The sequence below is a fragment of the Centropristis striata genome, chromosome 22 (assembly GCF_030273125.1).
Source record: "Centropristis striata isolate RG_2023a ecotype Rhode Island chromosome 22, C.striata_1.0, whole genome shotgun sequence".
NCBI lineage: Eukaryota > Metazoa > Chordata > Actinopteri > Perciformes > Serranidae > Centropristis > Centropristis striata.
The window spans coordinates 22,193,142-22,214,982 of record NC_081538.1 but is presented as its reverse complement, the minus strand read 5'-3'; the positions used below and the strand labels follow the sequence as shown (position 1 = coordinate 22,214,982).

The 21,841-nt window shown below is 35.3% G+C and overlaps 1 protein-coding gene across 1 annotated transcript; it reads left to right on the top strand.

Moving 5' to 3' along the window:
* The first annotated feature begins 1,029 nt into the window (after nt 1-1,029).
* Nucleotides 1,030-21,245, top strand: itfg2 (integrin alpha FG-GAP repeat containing 2). The gene is made up of 12 exons (XM_059325434.1): nt 1,030-1,556; nt 2,240-2,335; nt 2,410-2,451; nt 2,541-2,718; nt 3,840-3,979; nt 4,891-5,039; nt 5,123-5,217; nt 5,345-5,398; nt 8,852-8,943; nt 10,618-10,735; nt 15,061-15,234; nt 20,988-21,245. The coding sequence occupies exons 1-12, from the start codon at nt 1,461-1,463 to the stop codon at nt 21,053-21,055; spliced, it is 1,302 nt and encodes a 433-aa protein (XP_059181417.1). The 5' UTR covers nt 1,030-1,460; the 3' UTR covers nt 21,056-21,245.
* The last annotated feature ends 596 nt before the right edge of the window (nt 21,246-21,841 follow it).

The window sequence follows — 21,841 nt, the reverse complement described above, 5'->3', positions numbered from 1 at the left end:
CACCCACCTGTTGGAGTTTATGGTAAAAAAAAAAAAATAAAACAACTATTTTCTGTTTTTTTTACTGCCCCTGTGATGTTTGTGTAAACATCTCACTGCTGAGTTGATTTCTGCCTCACATGAAATGTTGTAATTAGACGTCGCCCTCTAGAGGACAACAGTGGAACTTAAAACTGAGAGTAAAATACAACTTTTATTTGGAAAAGAAGGTAAAGAGGGTAAATAAAAAAACAAATAAATTTAAAAAAATGAATCAGAAATTCAGACAGTTGTCATGGATAAGTTAAATATGATTAAAAAAATATTTATAAAATAAAGTGTGTAAATGTTTTAAATGTACTGTTGAAAATTTATATTATGCTTTCTCTTTTTAAAATTATTTTATATATTTTTTATGAATGTGAATTTTTGATGAGATGATAAAATCTCAAATATATATAAAAGATATAATGATACATGTTTATAAACTACAGACCTAAAAAACAAACAACACATTTCTATAGCAGTAAACAAGTAACAAACATTCAATAATAATGCATGTTTCAGGGAAAAATATGAACATTTAAATATTTTACCATTACCACACAAGATTGATTTATATTCTCTCAACTGCACAAAATTTGATCAACATGAATTAGAAAAATAAATCTATATGGAGACATCTGCTTTAAAAAAAATTAAAAAAAAAACGTCTAGATTTTATTAATAATACATACATTTACAAATATCTTGAAAACAAATCTTTTAGTAACACGTTTTACTAATGTCGTCTATAATGCACTATACGCACATTTACAAGAAGGACAGATAGTTACTTTTCAACTGGAATTCACTTTTTTTTTTACACTGAATATTTAATAAATATATAATATTTATATTTGATAAATAAAACTTTGTTGGTGCACTTACACACATTTACCGCTAGATATCGCTGTTCAACCCCCATTGTGGGGGAAAAAAATCTACTGTGCAAATGCAACTCAATCAAATCCAAGTTATTAAATAAGATTACCAGCGATACACTTTATCCAAGAAAGGTGTGATTTATATACAAAGCTGGTTTAAACGCATATTATATCAATAATAATTAGATGAACCGTAGTTTGTTTCGCGAAATAGGTAGTTTGTCTGAACTGAGTTGCCGTACTCTCTGAGGTCACGTGTTTTTGTTTACTAGGACAGAGCGAGCTGCTACACAACTACTGAAGCACAAACTCATAAATAAAGGCTCTACATTATTCAACAAAGTAGTGTTATAGGCAGTAGTTACAAAAGGAGGATGCGATGTTATTTGGCGCTATTTAGCAGAGTTAATTTAAACTCCCGAGCCTGTGAGAGCTACCGTTGGCTGAGCTAGCTATCAAACTCAGACTAGCTTTGCTCAAACAAAAGATAAACAGCAGCTGCACACATGTTTAGAGTAACTTAGGTGCTTTTTAATATAGCTTACATTAGCAGCTATGCGCTCATTAAACTACGTTCAACGCGTCAGTTTGGACTTTACAGGAACTCTGTTTCCTCATGCGATCTGTCTGGGAGACGCAGACAACGATTCGGTGAGTAAACTTCATCTTATTTTAGGTTCCTCTGTCCACAGCTCATTAAATATCGTCACACTGTTAAAGTATATAGCCATTATTTGTCAAAATTATTTTGTTTTTTGCCTAAATCATCTCCTCGTGACGCCGGCTACTATGGTAAAATCGCCTACATCCTCAGTTGATCAGATCATGTGATTTTACCCCTTTAGGATAATGGCCTATGTCAAGTATGTGACTTTAGCGGATTTATTATGCCTTAGTCAAAATAAAATGTGACTTAGGCAATTTTTTTGAACATGCGTTTGTGACTTAAGTAAGGTATGGTAACACTTTATTTTGAAGGTGTCTACATAAGAGTGACACGAGCGTGTCATAAACATGACATGGGATGTGTCATGAACATTAATGACACTTTGAAGTAACATTAATGCTCATGATTCTGGACTGTTGGTTGGATAAAATATACTTTTTATTTTTTACAGTTTTTTATGCAAACATGTTAGAAAATGCTGTTTTCAGCCTCTCAAATCTGGATATTTACTGCTTTTCTCAGTTCTTCAGTTTTATATCACATTAAACTGAATATGTTAGACCAAACAATTAATTGATTAATCATTTAAATATTAATCAGCTTTATTGACACTGAAAATCTTCATTAGTTGCAGCCCTAACATGTTCTCTGGCTTTATTCGCTGCAGCTGAACGAGCTGGTTGTGGGCGACACCAACGGGAAGCTGCTGGTGTACAAGAATGACGACTGCAAACCCTGGATCACCAGAACCTGTGTGGGCATGGTCAGTAGAGAAACACTCATGATTTCATAGAATGGAGTTAACTTTTACTCATATAATATGTGTTGTTTTGGCAGCTGACGTGTGTTGCAGTTGGAGATGTGTGCAACAAAGGAAAGGTAATTATAAGATAATCCACAGCAGCATATCATGAATAAGTTGAGTGAGGATGTTGTCAATATTGTGTTATTTTTTCCTGGTTTGACAGAACTTTGTGGTAGCTGTCGGTGCAGAGGGCTGGTTTCACCTCTTTGATCTGACGGCTGCGACCGCAAGTAAATCAGATTCATCCAGTCAGCACGAGTTCATGTCGTCTGAGGACCAGAAGCCGCTCTTCACTCAACACATTCCCGCCAACACTAAAGTCATCCTCATCAGTGATATCGGTAAATACTTTCTTTTTCTGCAACACAAGGTACTGTCGGGGCATTTAATGGATAAATCTCTCTATATATATCTTTTATTTAACCAGGTAAAAGTCTCATTAAGATAAAAAAAAAATCCCCTTTCAAAGAGAGACCTGGTCAAGAAAGCAGCATAAAAAGGGACAAGTTATAACATTTAAACACAATTATCATAAACTATTAAATACAAATACAGCCATCACAACAACTTTCTGTGCACAAACTGGATTGGGTGTCCAGATAGAGGTAAGATAAGATAAGATGAGATGTGACTTTTTTTTTATCCCAAAGTGGGGAAATTTAGTTGTCACAGCAGGTATAGGCACATGGATAGAAGACAGAATAAAGAATATAAAAATATGCACACATTCTATACACATTATTTACATTAATTTCTGCTTTTTGGCATTTATTATTAATATATATTTTTTGTGTTTTTGTTTTCCTGTGAGTACTTTGCATTTTACAGATATTGCACATTGGAGAAAATACATTTCAGCATGTTCAATAGGTTAAATAGGTTGTTGCATGTAGTAGTGTGAACATCAATGAATAAATATATTTAAATATATAAGTGGTATATGACATATATAATATAGAAATAATACAGAAGGCTACAGAATACACTAGGGCTGTACCGAATAGTTTGAAGCTTCTTTTATAAAGTTAGAAAAAATATGATTTTTTAAAATTGTTTTGCATATCTATTCGTTGAAATAAACCTGGTATCTCTAAAAAAATCCTTGAAAATCAATACTCAATTTAAGTAAAGTGATTAATTGGAATAAATAGTTGGTATTTTACTGCCATAGTGTTGTTGGAGCTTAAATTTACTTTTTGTTTTTGTGATAATATAAACCTAACCTACTAACTAACTGTGTGGAAATATCCGTTTTAATGAATAGACATCCAAAATGAAAACTTTTATTTTGAAATTTCACCTGTAAAAATGTTTTGTTTTGTTTTTAAAACAATTTAAAAAGTAGGATTTTTCGATAAAAAAAATACTGTCCATAGATAATAAAATCTAAAAAAAAATTTTGGAGGGAAATATTTTAAGGTCAATCAAGAACTAATCTGTTTCCGACATGTTTGTGCTGTAGACGGTGACGGCCGCAGTGAGCTGGTGGTGGGATACACGGACCGAGTGGTGCGAGCTTTCCGCTGGGAGGAGCCGTCTGACGGGTCCGACCTCGGATCTGGACAACTGGTTCTGCTGAAGAAATGGCTTCTGGAGGGGCAGGTACGCTTCACTACAGCTACGTTCATTATTATTACAACATATATTAACAAACTGTGAGGGGCATGGGTGTTGATCCAGTTTGTTTTTATACTGGAACACATAATAATATGATAATAAGCGATCCTTCTATAGCACTTTTCTATTCAATTGACAGTTCGCAAACACTCCGCCCCCTAGTTACTGTTGCTATGTATGTCAAAAAATTGAAAGAAAAAGTTAAAAATATAACGTTAGATAATAAAAAAGTGCAGCAGAGCAACTTAATAAATACAATACAATTGTGTGAGTTGGGTCTGTTCCAGTTGCACAACTTTTTTTTGCTGTGATCTATTTTTTATTTTATTTATTTTTTTATATTTATTCGATTTAATTGTAATATATTTTACCCTTTTTTTGCTCAGAAGCCACTGACTAGATTTTTTAAAAATCATTTCATGCAAAACATTGACAATATTAAATAATAATAATAAATATTGTAATAATAATACATATATAATAATACATTTTTTAATCTATTTTTTAGTATTTTATTTTTTAAATGTAATATCTTTTTATATTTTTTTATTGATCTTGCATATGTTTCTATATTTATATAGTTACTATAGTTATTCTATATTTATATAGTTCTGTAAATTCAGTATTTTATGGTTTTGGGCTGTTTGTCAGATAAAAAAAATAAATTTTAAGATGTCAAGCTGCAGTTTAATAACTTTTTCACTAGTGACATTTTAAAGACTAATTACTTAATAATTAGTGCAAAAAAGGGCCACAGATAAATTAAAAAATGAAATTAATCCTTGCACCCGATATATTTCTCAGCCCTGCTGTATAGGTATGACAACTATTTAGTGGTTATTTACATGCAATACAAACAAATAAAGTCCTCCTTGATGCTGTCGTCTGTGTTGCAGGTGGACAGTTTGTCGGTGAACCCGGGTCCTGAGGGTTTACCGGAGCTGATGGTGTCTCAGCCCGGCTGCGGCTACGCCATCCTGCTGTGCTCCTGGACCCAACAGGACTCCTCCGGCTCTGGAGAAGACGCCCCCGCCACCCCCGGGAGGTAAACACTGTTAATCAACTCTTATAGATGTCAGAAACTGTAATTAGTGACATTAAATGTGTTTGATTTCTTTTCTCTCTCAGTGAGGGACCTTCCAGAGATGTAGTTCTCCATCTGACCACCGGGCGGATCCACAACAAGAACGTCTCCACTCATCTCATCGGCAGCATCAGTAAAGGTACCGAACAGAGTAAACTTTGTGCCAGTTAGTAAGTTTTTCTTTACTGTAATCTACACTTTATGTAAATTAATTTCATCTTTTGAAAAAGGGTTACAAAATTTACCTATATACTGTTTTTCTTCAGGCTCAAAAGAAGAATCTTCTATATGTGGGCTGTTCGCTCTCTGCACTTTGGATGGTAAGTCATTAATATTCAGTGCTTTTTTGGCACGAACATAGTATATAATGTTTAGGCTGCTTTCATCTTTTCTGTGGTTTCCAAATAAGGTTTTAAATTGCATTTTATCATGTCATCACTCTAAAAAACATGCTTGAACTAAATCCTCAATTTGTGATTAATTTGATTAAAATAGTTTACTATCATAGTGTTGGAGCTGAAATGGAATTTTTCGTTATTGTGGTTATATAAACATAATTATCTAACTTGCTAACTTACTGTGCAGAAATATCAGATTTTAACAGAATTAATAGGCATGCAAATGTGTAACTTTTGTTTTAAATTTAAACCTGCAAAAATGATGTTGGGATTTATGGATGAAAAATTGCCCGATATAATAAATACATTTTTTCTGTTGGGTAACATATTTATATTTAGAGCTCAATCAAGAAATAATCTGAATTGAGCTTCCAAAAAAAAAATAATAATAATGAAATTTGAGGGCCAAATTTGAAAAAAATCCTACAAACCATTTCAAAGTAGCACAATTTGAGATGGGGGAAAAAGCTTTAGTGAAGAGTAGGATGATATAAAACTCTACCTGTCATATGAATATTTCAATTTCTAAATATATTTTAAATTTTGACCTAATTATATGAATTACTGAAGGAATCCTATTTATTGTATACATTTCATTTTTGTGAAATTTTTTCTTCCTTTTTGTGAAGTTATATCGTCATGTTAAACATATTGTTATGAGCAATTTGTGGATTATATATATAAAAAAATAAAATTGTATATATATATATATTTAAAAACACAGTGGACCATGCAGAAACTCAAGTCATATTATTGTAAAAAAAATATATATATATCTTTTTCCCTCTCATGTTTTTATCTGCTATTCCTGTAGCAGTCTCAAGCAATAATTAGTTATTTTATTCAGGAGCTTTTTGTGACACCAGAGGAGATAAATTAGCACATAATGCACAGCAATGTGCTGCATAATTTGCCATCAGTTTCCCCTCATGCGGGTCCCTGTAGGTTGGAGTCATGAAAACAGTCAGATCAGTGAGTTACTCCTGTTTCCTCTTGTAAAAAGCCAGAACTAAACTGTATATTTGTTTCCTTTCGTCTAAGCAGATGTTAAAGCAGCCTCCTCTGATCAGTCATACTGAGGTGAAATCAGTAAGAGCCACATGTTGTAGTCGTTCTACTGTATGTGGTGAACCTCCTGCCTACGTCACGGCTGTTAGTCATTATAATGGATCCTTCTGGCTGCAGCTGATAACTGGCAAACGGCTCTCGGAGCAGCTGGAGAGTCCATCAATATTTAAACAAGAGAGGATCCAGTGGGATTATCTTCACTTAAGGCTTCCAGCTGCCAACATTTCACTCTCACAGTCTCCCTCTCGCTGACACCTGCTGAGCCGCGCAGAGAGGAGGAATGACAGTATCATTAAAGGTTAAAGACTTGTGAAGAGAAACTATGTTACTGGCTGTATTTAAGTGATTACTTTTCAAGGATGGCATGAAATGATTTTCTCACCTGGCCTCGGTTCTTTCAGCTTCGTCCCTTTTGTTGGAATTACTCTGCTTTATAAAATAGATTGTAGCTTTTCATTGTTGCTGGGAGCCAAAAGCCTTGCACCTGAATTATTTCATTTCTCCAAAAGATTTGGAGGCCGATGATTTCATTTTTGGAAGAGATGAACGGTTAAGATTCACTACAAAGCTGTAGTCCTTAGCACATCTAGGTAGCACTACTCAGGGAGGGGGAGGGATGGATGGTAGAGGTGGGGAAAATCTATACAGCATAGTATCGGGATATTTTGTGTGGCAATGTCATATCGATTCATGGCCACCCAGTATCGATATTTAGCGTTCCGACAGCCGGTGGGCCATTGGTATTTTTGCCATTTCTTTTAAGAATATACTGGAGATACTGATATCATATGCAACTAGAAGATCTAAGGAATCTATAGGTGTGTGTCAGGATATCATGTCGGGAAGTTGTCGAAATAACGCTGCAAATTAGGTTTCTTTTTTTTTTTTATTCAAAAGAAATTGAGAGCAGTGAAGCTTAAAGTTGAGTAAAGTTTGATAAAATTCTGCAGTTGTTGTCGTCCATACATGTTTGATATCAGTTCAGTTCAGTTTGACTGAATACTTTGTTGGTCAGTCTGTGGGTTTGACTCTCATTGTGGAGAAATAGAAAGACTGAAGTGAGATGAACAGGCTGAGAATTTTCTCTTATTTGAGAAAACAATTCCTGATTGAATTTAATTTTGTGGACACAAAATGCAGTTAAACAGTTAAATCGCAATATATTGTATTGCAATACTCTCCATATTGCAAAATGCTTAAAATCTCAATAATGTCGTATCGTGACTCAAGTATCGGGATAAAATCGTATCGTGGAGCTGATACGCTGATTCACACCGTCTAATGGTTGGGCACTGGGTTTTTTTGTGTGGTTTTTATTGTTTTCAATTATATGTCTATTTATGATGTTTTATTTTGTTATTTTTGTAATGTTGGGCCTTTTACAGCTTTGTACTGTTTGCCTTTTCGTTCAGTGTTGGAAGCAGGATATCCAGTAACGCTTTATAATAAGGTCCTTAATAAACATTAATTAACAAGTAATAAGGCATTGTTCTCGCTTTAGATCCGGTAGTTGCAAAAAGCATAGTTAACTTATAGTTAACTTATAATAGATGAGCAATAAAGTATATTTTAATATCAATAAGCAAACAAAATAAGATTAATAAAGGCATGGCAAAGACATAATGGGTGGGTCATGGGTGTTTGTAATGCCATTATTAACACTTATATAAGCTTATAAACACACAATAATGTTAATAAGCATCTTGTAAGGATTTATAAGGGCCTTATTACTTGTTGATTAATGGTTATTACAAGGACCTTAATATAAAGCGTTACCGGATATCCTTTGCAGAACAGTTATATTACTGTTGTTCTTATCCTTCATAACAACAAATGTTTGAAAGAATTATTTCATTTCTCAAAGGAAATGTCAGTTTCTGTCAGAAAGCACTTTTTGTTCAGTATTTCTTGAGATTTACAGTACCAGCTCATTCATTCAGTCTCATTTAATGTTTTTTTCTTTATTTACATTATATTTTCTACATTGTAGGTTAATACTAAAAACATCAAAACTATGAAAGAACACACATGGAAGTATGTGTTTCCCCCCTACTTCTTCCAAGTAGCCACCTTTTGCTTTGATGGTCTTTAAATTTAAATCTAAAACATATTCTGGATTGTTTAACACTTTATTTTACTACATAATTCATTCTGTGCTCTTTTATCTGTCTTAAAATAAAGAAAGAATATTGAATGAGAAACCTTTGACTGGTACTGTATTTGTACGTAATAGCATTTAAAAAGCATTAAAAAACAGCTAGAACTGTTCTTTAATATAAATCTTTTTTTTACCTTCTCGTGTCGCAGGGACTCTGAAGTTGATGGACAGCTCGGAGCAGCTGCTGTGGTCGGTGCAGGTGGATCATCAGCTGTTTGCACTGCAGAAGCTGGACGTTACTGTGAGTTTGTGTGAAGTAAAATATATTTATTTATGTTTAAAAAAAAGTAGGTCTAAAATTGATCTAAAATGTATAAAACATATACAAGCTCTATATCCACATATTTGAGGAGTTTGAGGAAGAAGAGAACATTTTTCCTTCTTAAATTATTTTCCGTATTTGTTTGTGAAAATAGCAGTTTGCATGCATATAAAAACGTCTTTCAAGTCATGAATATGTAATAAACTTGTGTGTGTGTTCAACCAAGCGTTTTTGTTATAAGGGCTTACATGATGGGAGTATATACACAGATTTAGTGCTAAATTAAAAAAAATTGACAAATACAGAATGGATAAAAATGTTTTAAAAAAACCTTTAAAATACTACATTATGACAACAAAACCTTCAGGAGCACCATAGAAAAAGTCATCTTGTGATTTGGTTTCAAAAACCTGTCAATCTTGCAAGATTTCAACAACAATTGATTTTTTTTTGCAGATTGTGGTGTAGCTGTCGAGAAACCCCCTTATGGTCAATATAGTGTAGAAAGCCATCTGTAATATCCTGAGATTGTTATTTCCTGTGAATGCTGCAGGTCTCTAGTTTGTGGTCGTAAAGTTTCATGAGGCTGCGATTATCCTAGAGGTCACAGCTGCTCATTTTATACAGTGAGCTCAAGTTTTAAAGCATACTCTCACTGCATGAAATGCTACTGTGGGGACTAACATCATCACACATGAATAAAATTGTGCTCATTGAATCCACAAGAGTCTCAGCTTTCTAGTCATATCCAATTAACGCAATCCCACTCAGTATGCAGAAATATTCAAACACGAGATGAAAATGACACATTTTAATGCATCTAAAAAACAGCATGCTTCATGCTCAAAACTGTATAAACATTAGCATAGAGTGGGCATGTTTGTAAAGAGGAGATGTGTTGGTACACATAGGACCAGTTTTATTCAGATTCCCTGAGGTCAGAGGTCAAGGGTCTGCTGCAGTCTTTAAGAGGCTTTTAATGATGTATGATAATGTTATGTAATGTTAATGATTAATTAATGCAGGGCTCATTGAATCCACAAGAGTCTCAGCTTTCCAGTGATATCTAATTTATACATTTCACAGACTGTTTAGGGACTCCACTATGCAGAAATATTCAAACACAATAAGTGAAAAAAACACATTTATACTGCATGAGAAACTAATTGTGTGCATGTATGTAAAGAGGAGACTTGCTGGTGCCGATTTTCAACCCATTTTAATTCAGATATCTTGAGGTCAAAGGTCAACAAACTACTTTGAAAGTGTCCAGTTTTTCCTGATAAGCGAGCAGTGGATCATGGTTTCATTCATATAATATTAATATTTTCACTTTGGCTTAAAACAGAGCCCACTATAATCTCTTAGAGGCCTTAATGTTGTCCAAAGTTACTCCTTAATGATTCATTATATAAAAAGAGTGTGTAATGATAGTTTGGCAAATCTGGCTCGCGCAAATAAGAGTTTAGGATAAAAACAGGCCCGTTTTCTGGCTTCTCCGTAACAATTTAACAAATTTACACAGATGCACAGGGAGAGGTCAAGGAGGAAATGAATTCAGGAAGACTCAAATCCAAATGTTGCAATTAATCAGCACGTTTTTATGTTTTGATGTGCCACTGTTGATATATGTTGATGTGTGTTTGCTCCCAGGGCGACGGCAGAGAAGAGGTGGTGGCGTGTGCCTGGGACGGTCAAACATACATCATCGACCACAATCGGACGGTGGTTCGCTTCCAGTTTGACGAGAACGTGAACGCCTTCTGTGCAGGTGAGGAACCTCGTTCTTGATCTTATTTACCAGATCAGATATATGTCACACTGACATGACACCAGTAGGTGGCAGCGTTGAGCTTCAGGTCTTTACTCCTGTTTTATTTTCTGCCCTTTCTGAATCTTTCTGCTGTGTTTGAACAGGCCTCAGTTTATTTGAGGGAGCTAATGTGACATGTACAGTAGTAAGTGGATTAGAGAAAGAGACAAGACTTTGTTTGATCTGCCTGATTCCACCTTTGTGTGTGTGTGTGCGTGTGTGTGTGTGTGTGTGTGTATGTGCGTGTGTGTGTGTGCGTGTGTGTGTGTGTGTGCTTGTGTGTGTGTGTGTGTGTGTGTGTGCTCTCCTCCCTGTGAGATCATTAATGTAGATTAAATTGGTTTCTGTGTTTGTGTGGAAACTGGCTCTGCCACAGAGACACACATTAGCAGCCGGGCAGCAGAGGGTTGCTAATGTGTTCATTGGGATTCACGTAACAGACCATCACACAGCGCTGCTCGCCACATATTGAGAAAAAAATGCCTATAAAGCCCTTTTCAAGACAAAACTCCACTAAAATCTGGCTTTTGTCTACAATGGGAAATGATGCAATCAGCACTTATTCCCCCGGGTGAACACGCTGATTCTCGTCCCTTTTCTGCCATGATTCTTCTTAGTTTGGTGTCATGTTTCCCTCAGCTGATTAAATAAATCTGCAGTTATGAAAATGAGTCAGACAGACATACAGAACAAAGCAGTTTGCACAAAGCTTTGTTATGTTAGTATTATCATGTTTGCCGAATGAGTCAGTGTCTGTTTGTGAGTTGTAAGAAATCAGTTTATCTTATTAGTGGAGCGGCTAAGTGCTCATTTTTGGCAGAATCGCTCAGTTTATGATACAAGCGTGAAAATTGGCATGAACACACTCCATGGGTCACTTAACAAGAAAATTGTCCGAGACATTTGAAATTTTAAGATGGCGGCCATTTTTCAAGATGGCCGACACCTAAGTGGAGCAGTTAAGTGATATAATGGTTTATTTGGTGATACTAGCATACAAATTGGCATGAGCAGTCTCTGTTGGTCACTTGACATTAACCCACCCACAGTTACTTGAAATTCCAAGAAGGCGGCCATTTGTCAAGATGGCCGACACCTAAGTGGAGCAGTTAAGTGATATAATGGTTTATTTGGTGATACTGGCATACAAATTGGCATAAGCGCTCTCTGTTGGTCACTTGACAATAACCCACCCACAGTTACTTGAAATTCCAAGATGGCGGCCATTTTTCAAGATGGCCGACACCTTAGTGGAGCAGTTAAGTGATATAATGGTTTATTTGGTGATACAAGCATAAAAATTGGCATGAACAGTCTCCATGGGTCACTTGACAATAAGCCACCCACAGTCACTTGGGTTGACAAAAAAAACACTCCCAGCCACTTGAAATTTCTATTTTCAAGATGGCCGCCCCCTTGATCCTCAAAAGATCAATTTTCTCATAGAAATGTATTGGGTTTTAGATTATTCTAAAGAACAAGTTTTAACACATCAAAATACAGTTGTGTTGATTTGTTGATCATAGACAGATTAGACAAGAGTGAGTATCTGCACTACCAGGGCACACTGGTGATATATCACTGCTGTTAAACTCAGAGTGGGGTTCAATGTCAGCCAATTGTAAAGTTAGTCAAAGAACAGACGACAACTCTCTGAGTAGTTTTAGTTAATCGGGTGGTGTACAGATCGTACAGGGTAAAAATGGCATTGGATGAAAGATCGGACTAAGTGTAGGGTTAAGGCATGAACTTAGTTGTATCCCACACATCAAAGTGTAGCAATGTAACATGGCCTATGTTAACACACAACTGTACTTGCAAGTGCTACAGTTAAAACCGCTTTAAGTTCCCGCCCCATTGTATAGACAATTGGAGGAACAGTAAATGCCACATTAAAGTTGTGTACATCATCTGAAAACTGTAAACCTGAAGATTAATTTGAGATGCAGCCTAGCACTGTGAATCTAATAAACCTATTAAGGTTTATCCAGGTCAAGAACATTACATTTTTTCTTTCTGAAGTTGAAGTCTGAGGTCCATGCTCAACTATGTTCCACAAGTTGATACCATTTGTTACATACATTTGTTGCTGAATTAGGCATTTCTCTAATATCAAGAATGTATAAAAATGATCAAAACCCCTCCAGAATATTACATCAATATACCCAGACTTTTGTAACAACATAGAAAAATCCATGCTGTGATTTGTCTTAAAAAACCTTAGTCATTTTGGAGATTTAGTCATTTCAATGATTGGATAGCAAGCACTTCTGTTCTTAGTAGTGCTTAGAAACCATCAGCCCCATGGCAACCAGGGTCTGAATTTGTGATGGCCCAATAACTAGTCTTGTTCCAAATATACAGTTGCAAGAAAAGTTAATTCGGCATTAATTTGTCATAAAATGTGATCTGATTTGCATTTAAGTCCTGATTATGGACACAACGTACTTATCCTCATACCATGCAAACAATTATAATATTCCATGTTTTATTGAATATATATATATGACACACTCTTAATGCTAGTAGAAAAAGTGAACCCTTTTGCTAATGACTCCATTAAGAGCTGATTGTAGTCAAGAGTTAGCAAACTTGAAGTCCTAATAATAAAATGAGATTTGAGTGAGGTGTAGAGATACTTTGACATATAAAAAACACTCAAACATTTGAGTTTGCTATTCACAAGAAGCATCTGCCGATGTGAACCATGCCTCGCAAAAAAGAGATCTCTCCGAAGACCTGCTATCAAGAATTGTTTATTGCATCAGACTGTAACGGGTTACAAAGTAACCTCAAGACTTTAGCTATTCACCAGTCCACAGTTGGACAAATGGTCCACAAATAGAGACGATTTAGTACTGTGGCTACTCTTCCTAGAAGTGGGCGCCACCCAAGTTCACTCCAAAGGCACAACGCAGAAAGCTCAGTGAGGTAAAAAAGAATTCCAGTGTAACAATTAAAGACTTGAAGGAGTCATTGGAACTGATTAACATTTCTAGTCATGAGTCTGCCACACAAGTAAAATTGAAAAGGTGTAGTGTCCTTGGCAGGACACTACGGAGGAAGAAACATAACTGCATGCCTGAAGTTTGCCAAAGAGCATTTTTCATGAAGAACATGCAGCACTATGTATGGTTTAAAAAGGAGTCTACCACACCTAGGTGTGGCATCCATGGCAGGACTCCAAGGAGGAAGTCGCTGATTTCCAAAGAAACATCACTGCATGCCTGAAGTTTGCCAAAGAGCATTTTTCATGAAGAACATGCAGCACTATGTATGGTATGTAACCCGGAGAGCTATGCCGGTGGGAGGGAACTTCTGACAGGTTTTAGCAAACTGGACAGGTCGTGGGCAAGGAGTCAGACAAAGCACAGTCAAACAACCTCTCTTGAGGAACCCAATACATTTCTTTGAGAAAATTCATAATTTAAAGATCCACATGGCAGGCGGCAGTCATCCTGAAAAAAAAAATTGCCGCCTTGAAATTTCAAGTGGCTGTGGGTGGGTTATTGTCAAGTGACCCACAGATACTGCTCATGCCAGTTTTTATGCGTGTATCACCCAATAAACCATTGTATCACTTAACTGCTCCACTAAGGTGTCGGCCATCTTGAAAAACGGCCACCATCTTGCAATTTCAAGTAACTGTGGGTGGCTTATTGTCAAGTGACCAACAGAGCCTGCTCATGCCAATTTGTATGCTTGTATCACCAAATAAACCATTATATCACTTAACTGCTTCACTAAGGTGTCGACCATCTTGAAAAATGGCCGCCATCTTAAAATTTCAAATGTCTCGGACAATTTTCTTGTTAAGTGACCCATGGAGAGTGTTCATGCCAATTTTCACGCTTGTATCATAAACTGAACGATTATATCACTTAGCCACTCCACTATATAGAAGAAGTAGATGTTTAGCTGTTAAATTGAACAAAATGTTACCATAGAGCTGGGTGATATGGACAAAGTCTTCCATTATATATATATATATCATATATATATCATATATATATCATATCCGATATATATATATATATATATATATATATATATATATATATATATATATATATATACATATATCTTTATCACGATATAGCTTGTTTTAGCGCCATCAGAAGTCCATTTTATTGTTTTATCAGATATTTTTCTGTTTTCATTTTTCAGAATTTTGTGTTTTGGGATGTTATTGCTGTTTATGGCATCATATTGGCTGATATGTCGGGGACTTTCTTTTGTAAACACATCACATGTAGTCTGAGTGTGTTGTGGTGTGTTTGCAGGTCAGTACACGTGTAAGGAAGGGAAGAACAGTCCCTGTCTGGTCTACGTGAGCTTCAACCACAAAATCCACATCTACTGGAAGGTTCAGCTGGAGCGCATGGAGTCCACCAACATGCTACGAGTCCTGGAGGAGAAACCCGAGTTCAAGAGCCGCTTGAAGGCTCTGGGAGTCGGTGAGTACACCAACAACTCCGAGCCAGTAATTAGGACGCTGATTCAGCTCAGATTACAGCCTCCTTCATCACATTCAGAGCGACGTCTCTTGTTTTGTTGTTGTAATTTGGACGAGAGACCGACTGTGACAATTTGTAGCCGACCAGCTGTAACGCTGTGACTCTGAGCTGAATACCAATGAGCAGGGCAGAATAAAAATGATTCCCTCACATGGCAGATTTTACTGCTAACAAGATTCTGCTCGCTAGTGAGTTTAATGGAGGAACAACTCGTCCAAACATGTCTTTCTTATGAATGATTTATGTTGCCTGATATTAGAGGGAACTGTCAGCTCGTTTTACTGCGTTTCCATCTTCAGTCTGACATTGTCGACACAGTAGAGGAGAAATCGATTTCCCCCAAACCAATCACTGGAGACGAACTTTAAACAAACCCACACATCGACACTGATCTATAGTCACGCCAGCATTCTGCTTTTGCAGGCGTCTTAAGTTAAAAACAAACTACGATGTTTGTCATTCAGGGTATTCGCGGGGTCTTAAAAAGTCTTAAAACATCTCAAATCCAATCATTTGAATTTAAGGCCTTAAAATGTCTAAAATTCTCCTAAAATCTCATAAAATGTCTTAAATCTGATTTTGAAAGTTCTTAAAAATGCATCAGCGTTACTTTTATTTAAAACAAATGCATAAAACAAATATTAGTTCACAGTAGAGAGGCTTCTGGTGTTTTTAGTCAGATAAACTATTTTTTATTCCAATGTGAAAGAGCTGTGAATAAATTCAGATACTTTGGAAGTAATTCTGGTCCTCCGATTTTCCTTCATGTCTTTTGTACTTTTTTGCCAGAATGGGTCTTAAATTGTATTCATTATGGTCCTGAAGAAGTCTTAAAAAGTCTTAAATTTGACTTGAAACTTGCAGAGAACGCACAGCTAGACAAGCTTGATAACGGCGTTAGCCCCTCGTGGCGCTCATTGGATCAATTGCTTTTCAACCGAGAAACTGTAGTTTCGTGTCATGATGACGGACCAGTCTACTTACTGGAGGGGAAGAACTCTCAGGTCAGGCAATAACTGAAAAAAAAATTCTTTATTCAATAGGTTGTTTTTTTTTAGGTATGAACAAAATTCAGTGGGTTTTTTTATTTTATTAGCGTATTTTGTAATTTATTTTTAACTTGTGGGGATTTCACAGTTAATCTGTCTCTTTGGTCCACATTGGAGTGGCTCAACAAATATTCGATGCCATTAAATTTGGTTTAGATGTCTTTATTTCATTCAGGATTCATTTTTTTCCCCACCTGGAGTTTCAATTTGGCCAATTCTTTGTCTTACAACAGAATACCACAGCCTCAGCTGCACTTTGTGTTTCATGCTTCTCAACAAACGTTGTCAGCATGCTACTATAATTAACATTAACCCTGCTAAACATCAACATGCTGACATGTTGACATCAGCAGTTAGCTCAAAATACCGCTGTCCCTATGTGCTAGGTTCTCACAAAGCCACGAGCATAACGGCTACACTGTGAACAGTGAAGCCTTAAGCCTGCACCTTAGGAAGGGGCGACTCCACTAGTTGCAAAAAGTAGTCAATCAATAGGAATATGACCCGTCTTCTGACATCAGTTAACATTTCCCCTATGAGTGTATGGTCTCAATCAATTCAAGTCTCTTAATTATGGTCACATTTAGAATAAAACAGAAGTATGACATAGGGCATAAAACAGAAGACCAGTGTGTGAAGTCAAAGTGACTACGTCCATTATTTTAACATTCTATGAAGTGAAGGTGGGCGAAAAAATTGATACAGCATAGTATCACAACATTTTGCGTGGCAATATTATATCGATTCATGACCACAAGTATCGTTTCGGAGGCCATCAGGCTCACTTTTAGTATGTCAGGATATTCTGTCGAGAAGTTGTCGAAATATCGCTGCAAAGTTCGGCTATTTTTTAAAGTTTTATGGTGATTTTCAAAGCGGTCATGTGACCTCTGACATCATGCTATCTCAATGAAAACAGGCTCGGTTCCCACAAGTCTCCTCTTTACATACATGGCAGAACTGAGGATTTTCTCTTATGTGACGAAACAATTCTTGATTGAATTTAATTGTGTGGACACAAAATGCAATTAAAAAGTTAAATATATCACAATACTCACCATATCACAAAATGCTTAAAATCGCAATAATATCGTGTCATGACTCAAGTATCGGGATAAAATCTTATCGTGGTGCCTCTGCTGATTCCCGCCTCTACTATGAAGTCAGATAATGTGCTTCCTACTAGTAAATACTGCATTCTGCCTAATGAATGTTTTAAAGCATGCATCAGAAAGACTAATTGTGTTTATGAATAATATGTAACGTGAAACAGAGCTACTGCAGTACACCTACCTTCTTTATTTCTGTCAGATATATTTATATTTTAGAATAGTTTGGGTTCCTCTTACTCCACTGACTCTGCTAAATAATTAGCATGTTCAGCTGCTGGTTTCCAACATCAGAGACATAAAGCTCTCCAGTTTAGATTTAAATTCTGTTCTCTCTGAGAAATTTTTGTGAATGAAATTTGCCCACAAACTCTGTTATACTGTTTATAGCAGTTTATACCACTCCTCATGAACAGGAGGCGTTTATCAAGCTGAAGTGCAGTGATGATAGTTTGGGGAATCTGGCTCGTGCAAGACGTTTAGGATTCAACAAATTTGCACAGATGCACAGGGAGAGGTCAGGGAGGATATTTATCCAGGAAGCCTCAAATCCAAATGTTTTTCTTTTTGTGCATCCAAGTTTGTGCAAATAAATCTGAAGCCTGTCAGTCTGCCGTGGTGAAAAGACTGAAGTATTTTTAGAGAGGCTGTAATCCAAAGACCACACAAGCTGCTCTGCTCTCTGACTCGATTCTCTCTCTGCATATTTATTTCCTTCCTCTTACTGGAAATAATTTGTCTCTGCTGTCCTAAGTCAATAAGTTGGTTAATCATTATGATTTTTTTTATTTATTTCCTGTTAATTTCCTTGTGTTGGAACATTAATCTGCCCTAGTGCATTATCAGCCTCCATGCATGTCTTATTGTGTTTTCTGAGAGGATGAATCTGATAAAATGAGTCAGTTAAATGAGTGGAAACCTCTGTGGTGATGACACACTAACACATGAGTAGCAGGACTGGCTGGAGCTTTGTGTTTGCAGATGAAAAATGCAGGTTCCAGCTGATTTTTCTGGAGCCTGTTGGTGGTGTTAGCGTAGTTTCCTGCTGCCTCTGTTAATAATTCAACCTCTGGGCCTGTTGTGTTTCTTTTGACTAGGATTTCTCAGGCTTGTTACCTAACCCAGTGTGGAAAATGTCTGATGTAGCAGCCGAGGGACAAAGAAACAGAGAGGAGGGGAGATTGCAGTAAAAAGAGAGAGAGAGAGAGAGAGAGAGAGAAGTGCAGACAAATAAAAGTGTAATAATGTGTCTGATATGTGCAGTGTGGAGGAGGGAGATCTGGCTTTGCATGTTTCGTGTTTTTATCCACATGAGAGGCAGTGAGGTGCCATCAATAATAGTGTGTGGTTTAACTAAAATAAATGTAAAGCCATTAAATACTACTGCTATTTACATCATCACACATTGACTTTGTTAAAATAAAAAAATAAAAATACTTGTCTTTTTAACAGTGAATTTTCTTGAACTTTGAATATAATTCAACTGAAATAAAAAAAATAAAAATAATAATATATAAAAATTGTAACATAATAATAATTTAAATAAATAAAATACATATATATATATATAATATTTATATATATATATATATATATATATATATATATATATATATATATATATAAAGAAAATATTTAAAAAATAATAAGTGGGAAAAAATGTGATCAATATATTCTATATTATTGTCATATAAGTAACTCTGTGAATATATAATATATAAATAAATATATGCAATTAAAAAATCCAAATAATAATTAAAAATAAATTAGATTAAATAAATTGAACTGTACTACCATAACCTATTAAAATATACTAATCCTATTCTAACAAGAAACTCTGTGAAAGTGCACTTTATTTATAGCACAAGACAAAATAAGAGCATCGTTGCAAAAGTGAATGTAGAACAATAATAATTTTATCTCACTTTTATTGTTTTTTCGTTATCTCCAAAATGAAATTTTACCCTCTGAACCCCACAACCCTTTTGTAGAAATTGCCAAAAAAATGTCATAACCAGTAACTGTAAATACATAAATTACTGTTGGATTTTTTTTTACATTTTCTGAAATCCTGAGTGGATCATGTGCGATGAGTGCTTATATATATATATATATATATATATATATATATATATATATATATATATATATATATATATATATATATATATATATATATATTTGTAAAATACATTATCAAAGAAATACAACTTGCTATTTTTGTTTTTATATATATAATATATAATTTATGGCATTCTAACTGTGTTATACTGCAAAAAAGACACTTTCTCCCTACCTCTGGCCACGATTGTGCTGCTGTTGAGGTGCAGAACAAAAAAAAAACAGCGTGAAGCTGCTGCTGTGGGTTCAGAAGGTTGAAGTGAAATTTGATTTATCACTCAGGCCTGTTAAATACACAGAACGACCAACACTCAGAGTGAAAAAATACCCCGACCTCCTAGAAATGTCAGCTGTTCTCTGCTGTTCATTCGCTTCCATGACCTCCGTTTAGCCGAAGGGTGACGGTGAACAGTCAGTTCTCCGTCACATTGTGGGAAGATATCTGAATTTAGACACCTCCTCCCACATTCAGTCATCAGCTAGATTCACTTTAATTTACCTCCGTACCAAAAAATAAGTTATAGCCGGTAAGAAAAGTCCTCATAATGTTTATGGTCACACACTGGGAGTCTCACGTCGATCATCATTGACACTTTTGTGTATTTAATTTGTTTTTGTCTATTTTTATTTTACTTATTCTTTTTATTTAAGCTTTACTTTTGGGGATTTTTTTAAGGAAATATTTTAAACATTTAATCTTAAACTTAAACACTTAATTCTTTTTTATTTCTCTCTATTTTTATTTCAAATATATATATTTTATAGTGTGTTAAGAATACTGATTTGTTTATTTAGTTGTTTATTATTATTATTATTATTGTTATTATTATTATTATTATTAATTTAATTTGTTACTTTGTTAGATTTTTTTGTTAAGTTAAAAAAGATATACTTATTTTTGGGGGATTTTTTTAATGAAATATTTTAAGCACTTTATTTAATTTTTCTTCATTTAAAAAAATATTTTCATATTGTATAAAGAATAGTATTATCTATTTAAGATTTATTTTTTATTAAATATTTTAATAAATGTATTATTTTGTTTACATTTCTGTTGTTTAAATCTATATACTTATTTTGGGGATTTTTTTCATGCACTTTATTTAATTTTAATTTTTCTTTTTCTGTTTTTCATTTTAAAATATACATTTTTTTAGTGTGTAAAGAAGAGTTTTTAAAAATATATTTTTAAAATTCTATTTTATTTTTATTTTTTATAATTTAGTAAATGTAATATTTTGTTTAAATTTATTGTATCATTTTATTTAAATTCTATACTTTTTTCACAATATGAGCAGGTTGCAGTGGTGCAAACTTTGTTGAAAAATGTAGATATTAAACATTATCTATATATACAATGCCAACATTTATGTGTCTGATGTTCATTGTCACATTGTGTGTTTTCCCTCCACAGACACAGAGGACGCGGCGGCAGTGAGAGCTATGGTATCAAATCTTCTCTACACGGACTCACAGACTTAACACACACACACACACACACACATGGACACACTGCCTGACTGTAAATACTCTGTTAATAAACACTGAATGTTTGTCTCCTGTGCTGCTTGTCTTGTTATTTGTGCTCCCTGCAGACAGACGTGTCCGGCTCAGGTTGCTCTAATCTCACATGTACACACAGGCCTCCGTCATTGGTATTCTGCCCGCTCAGGTTCGCTCTCAGCGAGGCTGTGAGAGGATGAAAGCGTGAGGAACAATGTAGCGAGAAATAACACACGCTTTAACCTCTGAGAGTGAATCTGTGTGAGCAGGATCAGCTGTGGCTTCATGCCACCTGTCAGTCAACACTGAGGGAAAAGATCAAACATATAAGTGAGCGCCTTCTCCCTTTTCATCCCGACAATTATCATTTATCACCTGAAAGGTACAAAAGGCTTCAGCTGTTACATGATGCAGCATTTGTTGAGACGAGTTGTTTGTCAGTGACCGTTGGAGGCATTGTGGAAATCACCCACTGTTCCCAACGGGAGGATCCTATAACCACCTATACACCGCCTCTCTTTCTCTTATGCAATATAAATGAGTTGTGTGTTTATGTAAAGGGTAAACGAAGGCTCAGGTGTCCTCAGCGTCTCTTCTCTCCCGTGTTTCTGCCCTTTAGAGACACGGGAAGGCTTCACCTATAGGACCACATTTCAACCTGTTTGATCCTGTTTAATTTGTTTTTGTGACAGATTTAGTGAGTGGAAATCCAATTACAGTTTAACTTAAGCAGCCGTTATTATCTGTGCATTTTAAGTTGTTGCA

What these genes read in the sequence shown, in the direction of transcription:
- itfg2 (XM_059325434.1), top strand. Translation starts at nt 1,461, where the DNA reads ATGCGCTCATTAAACTACGTTCAACGCGTCAGTTTGGACTTTACAGGA. An exon ending in AATGGCTTCTGGAGGGGCAG is followed by an intron (nt 3,980 to 4,890) that starts GTACGCTTCACT and finishes TCTGTGTTGCAG; the next exon opens with GTGGACAGTTTGTCGGTGAA. An exon ending in CATCGGCAGCATCAGTAAAG is followed by an intron (nt 5,218 to 5,344) that starts GTACCGAACAGA and finishes GTTTTTCTTCAG; the next exon opens with GCTCAAAAGAAGAATCTTCT.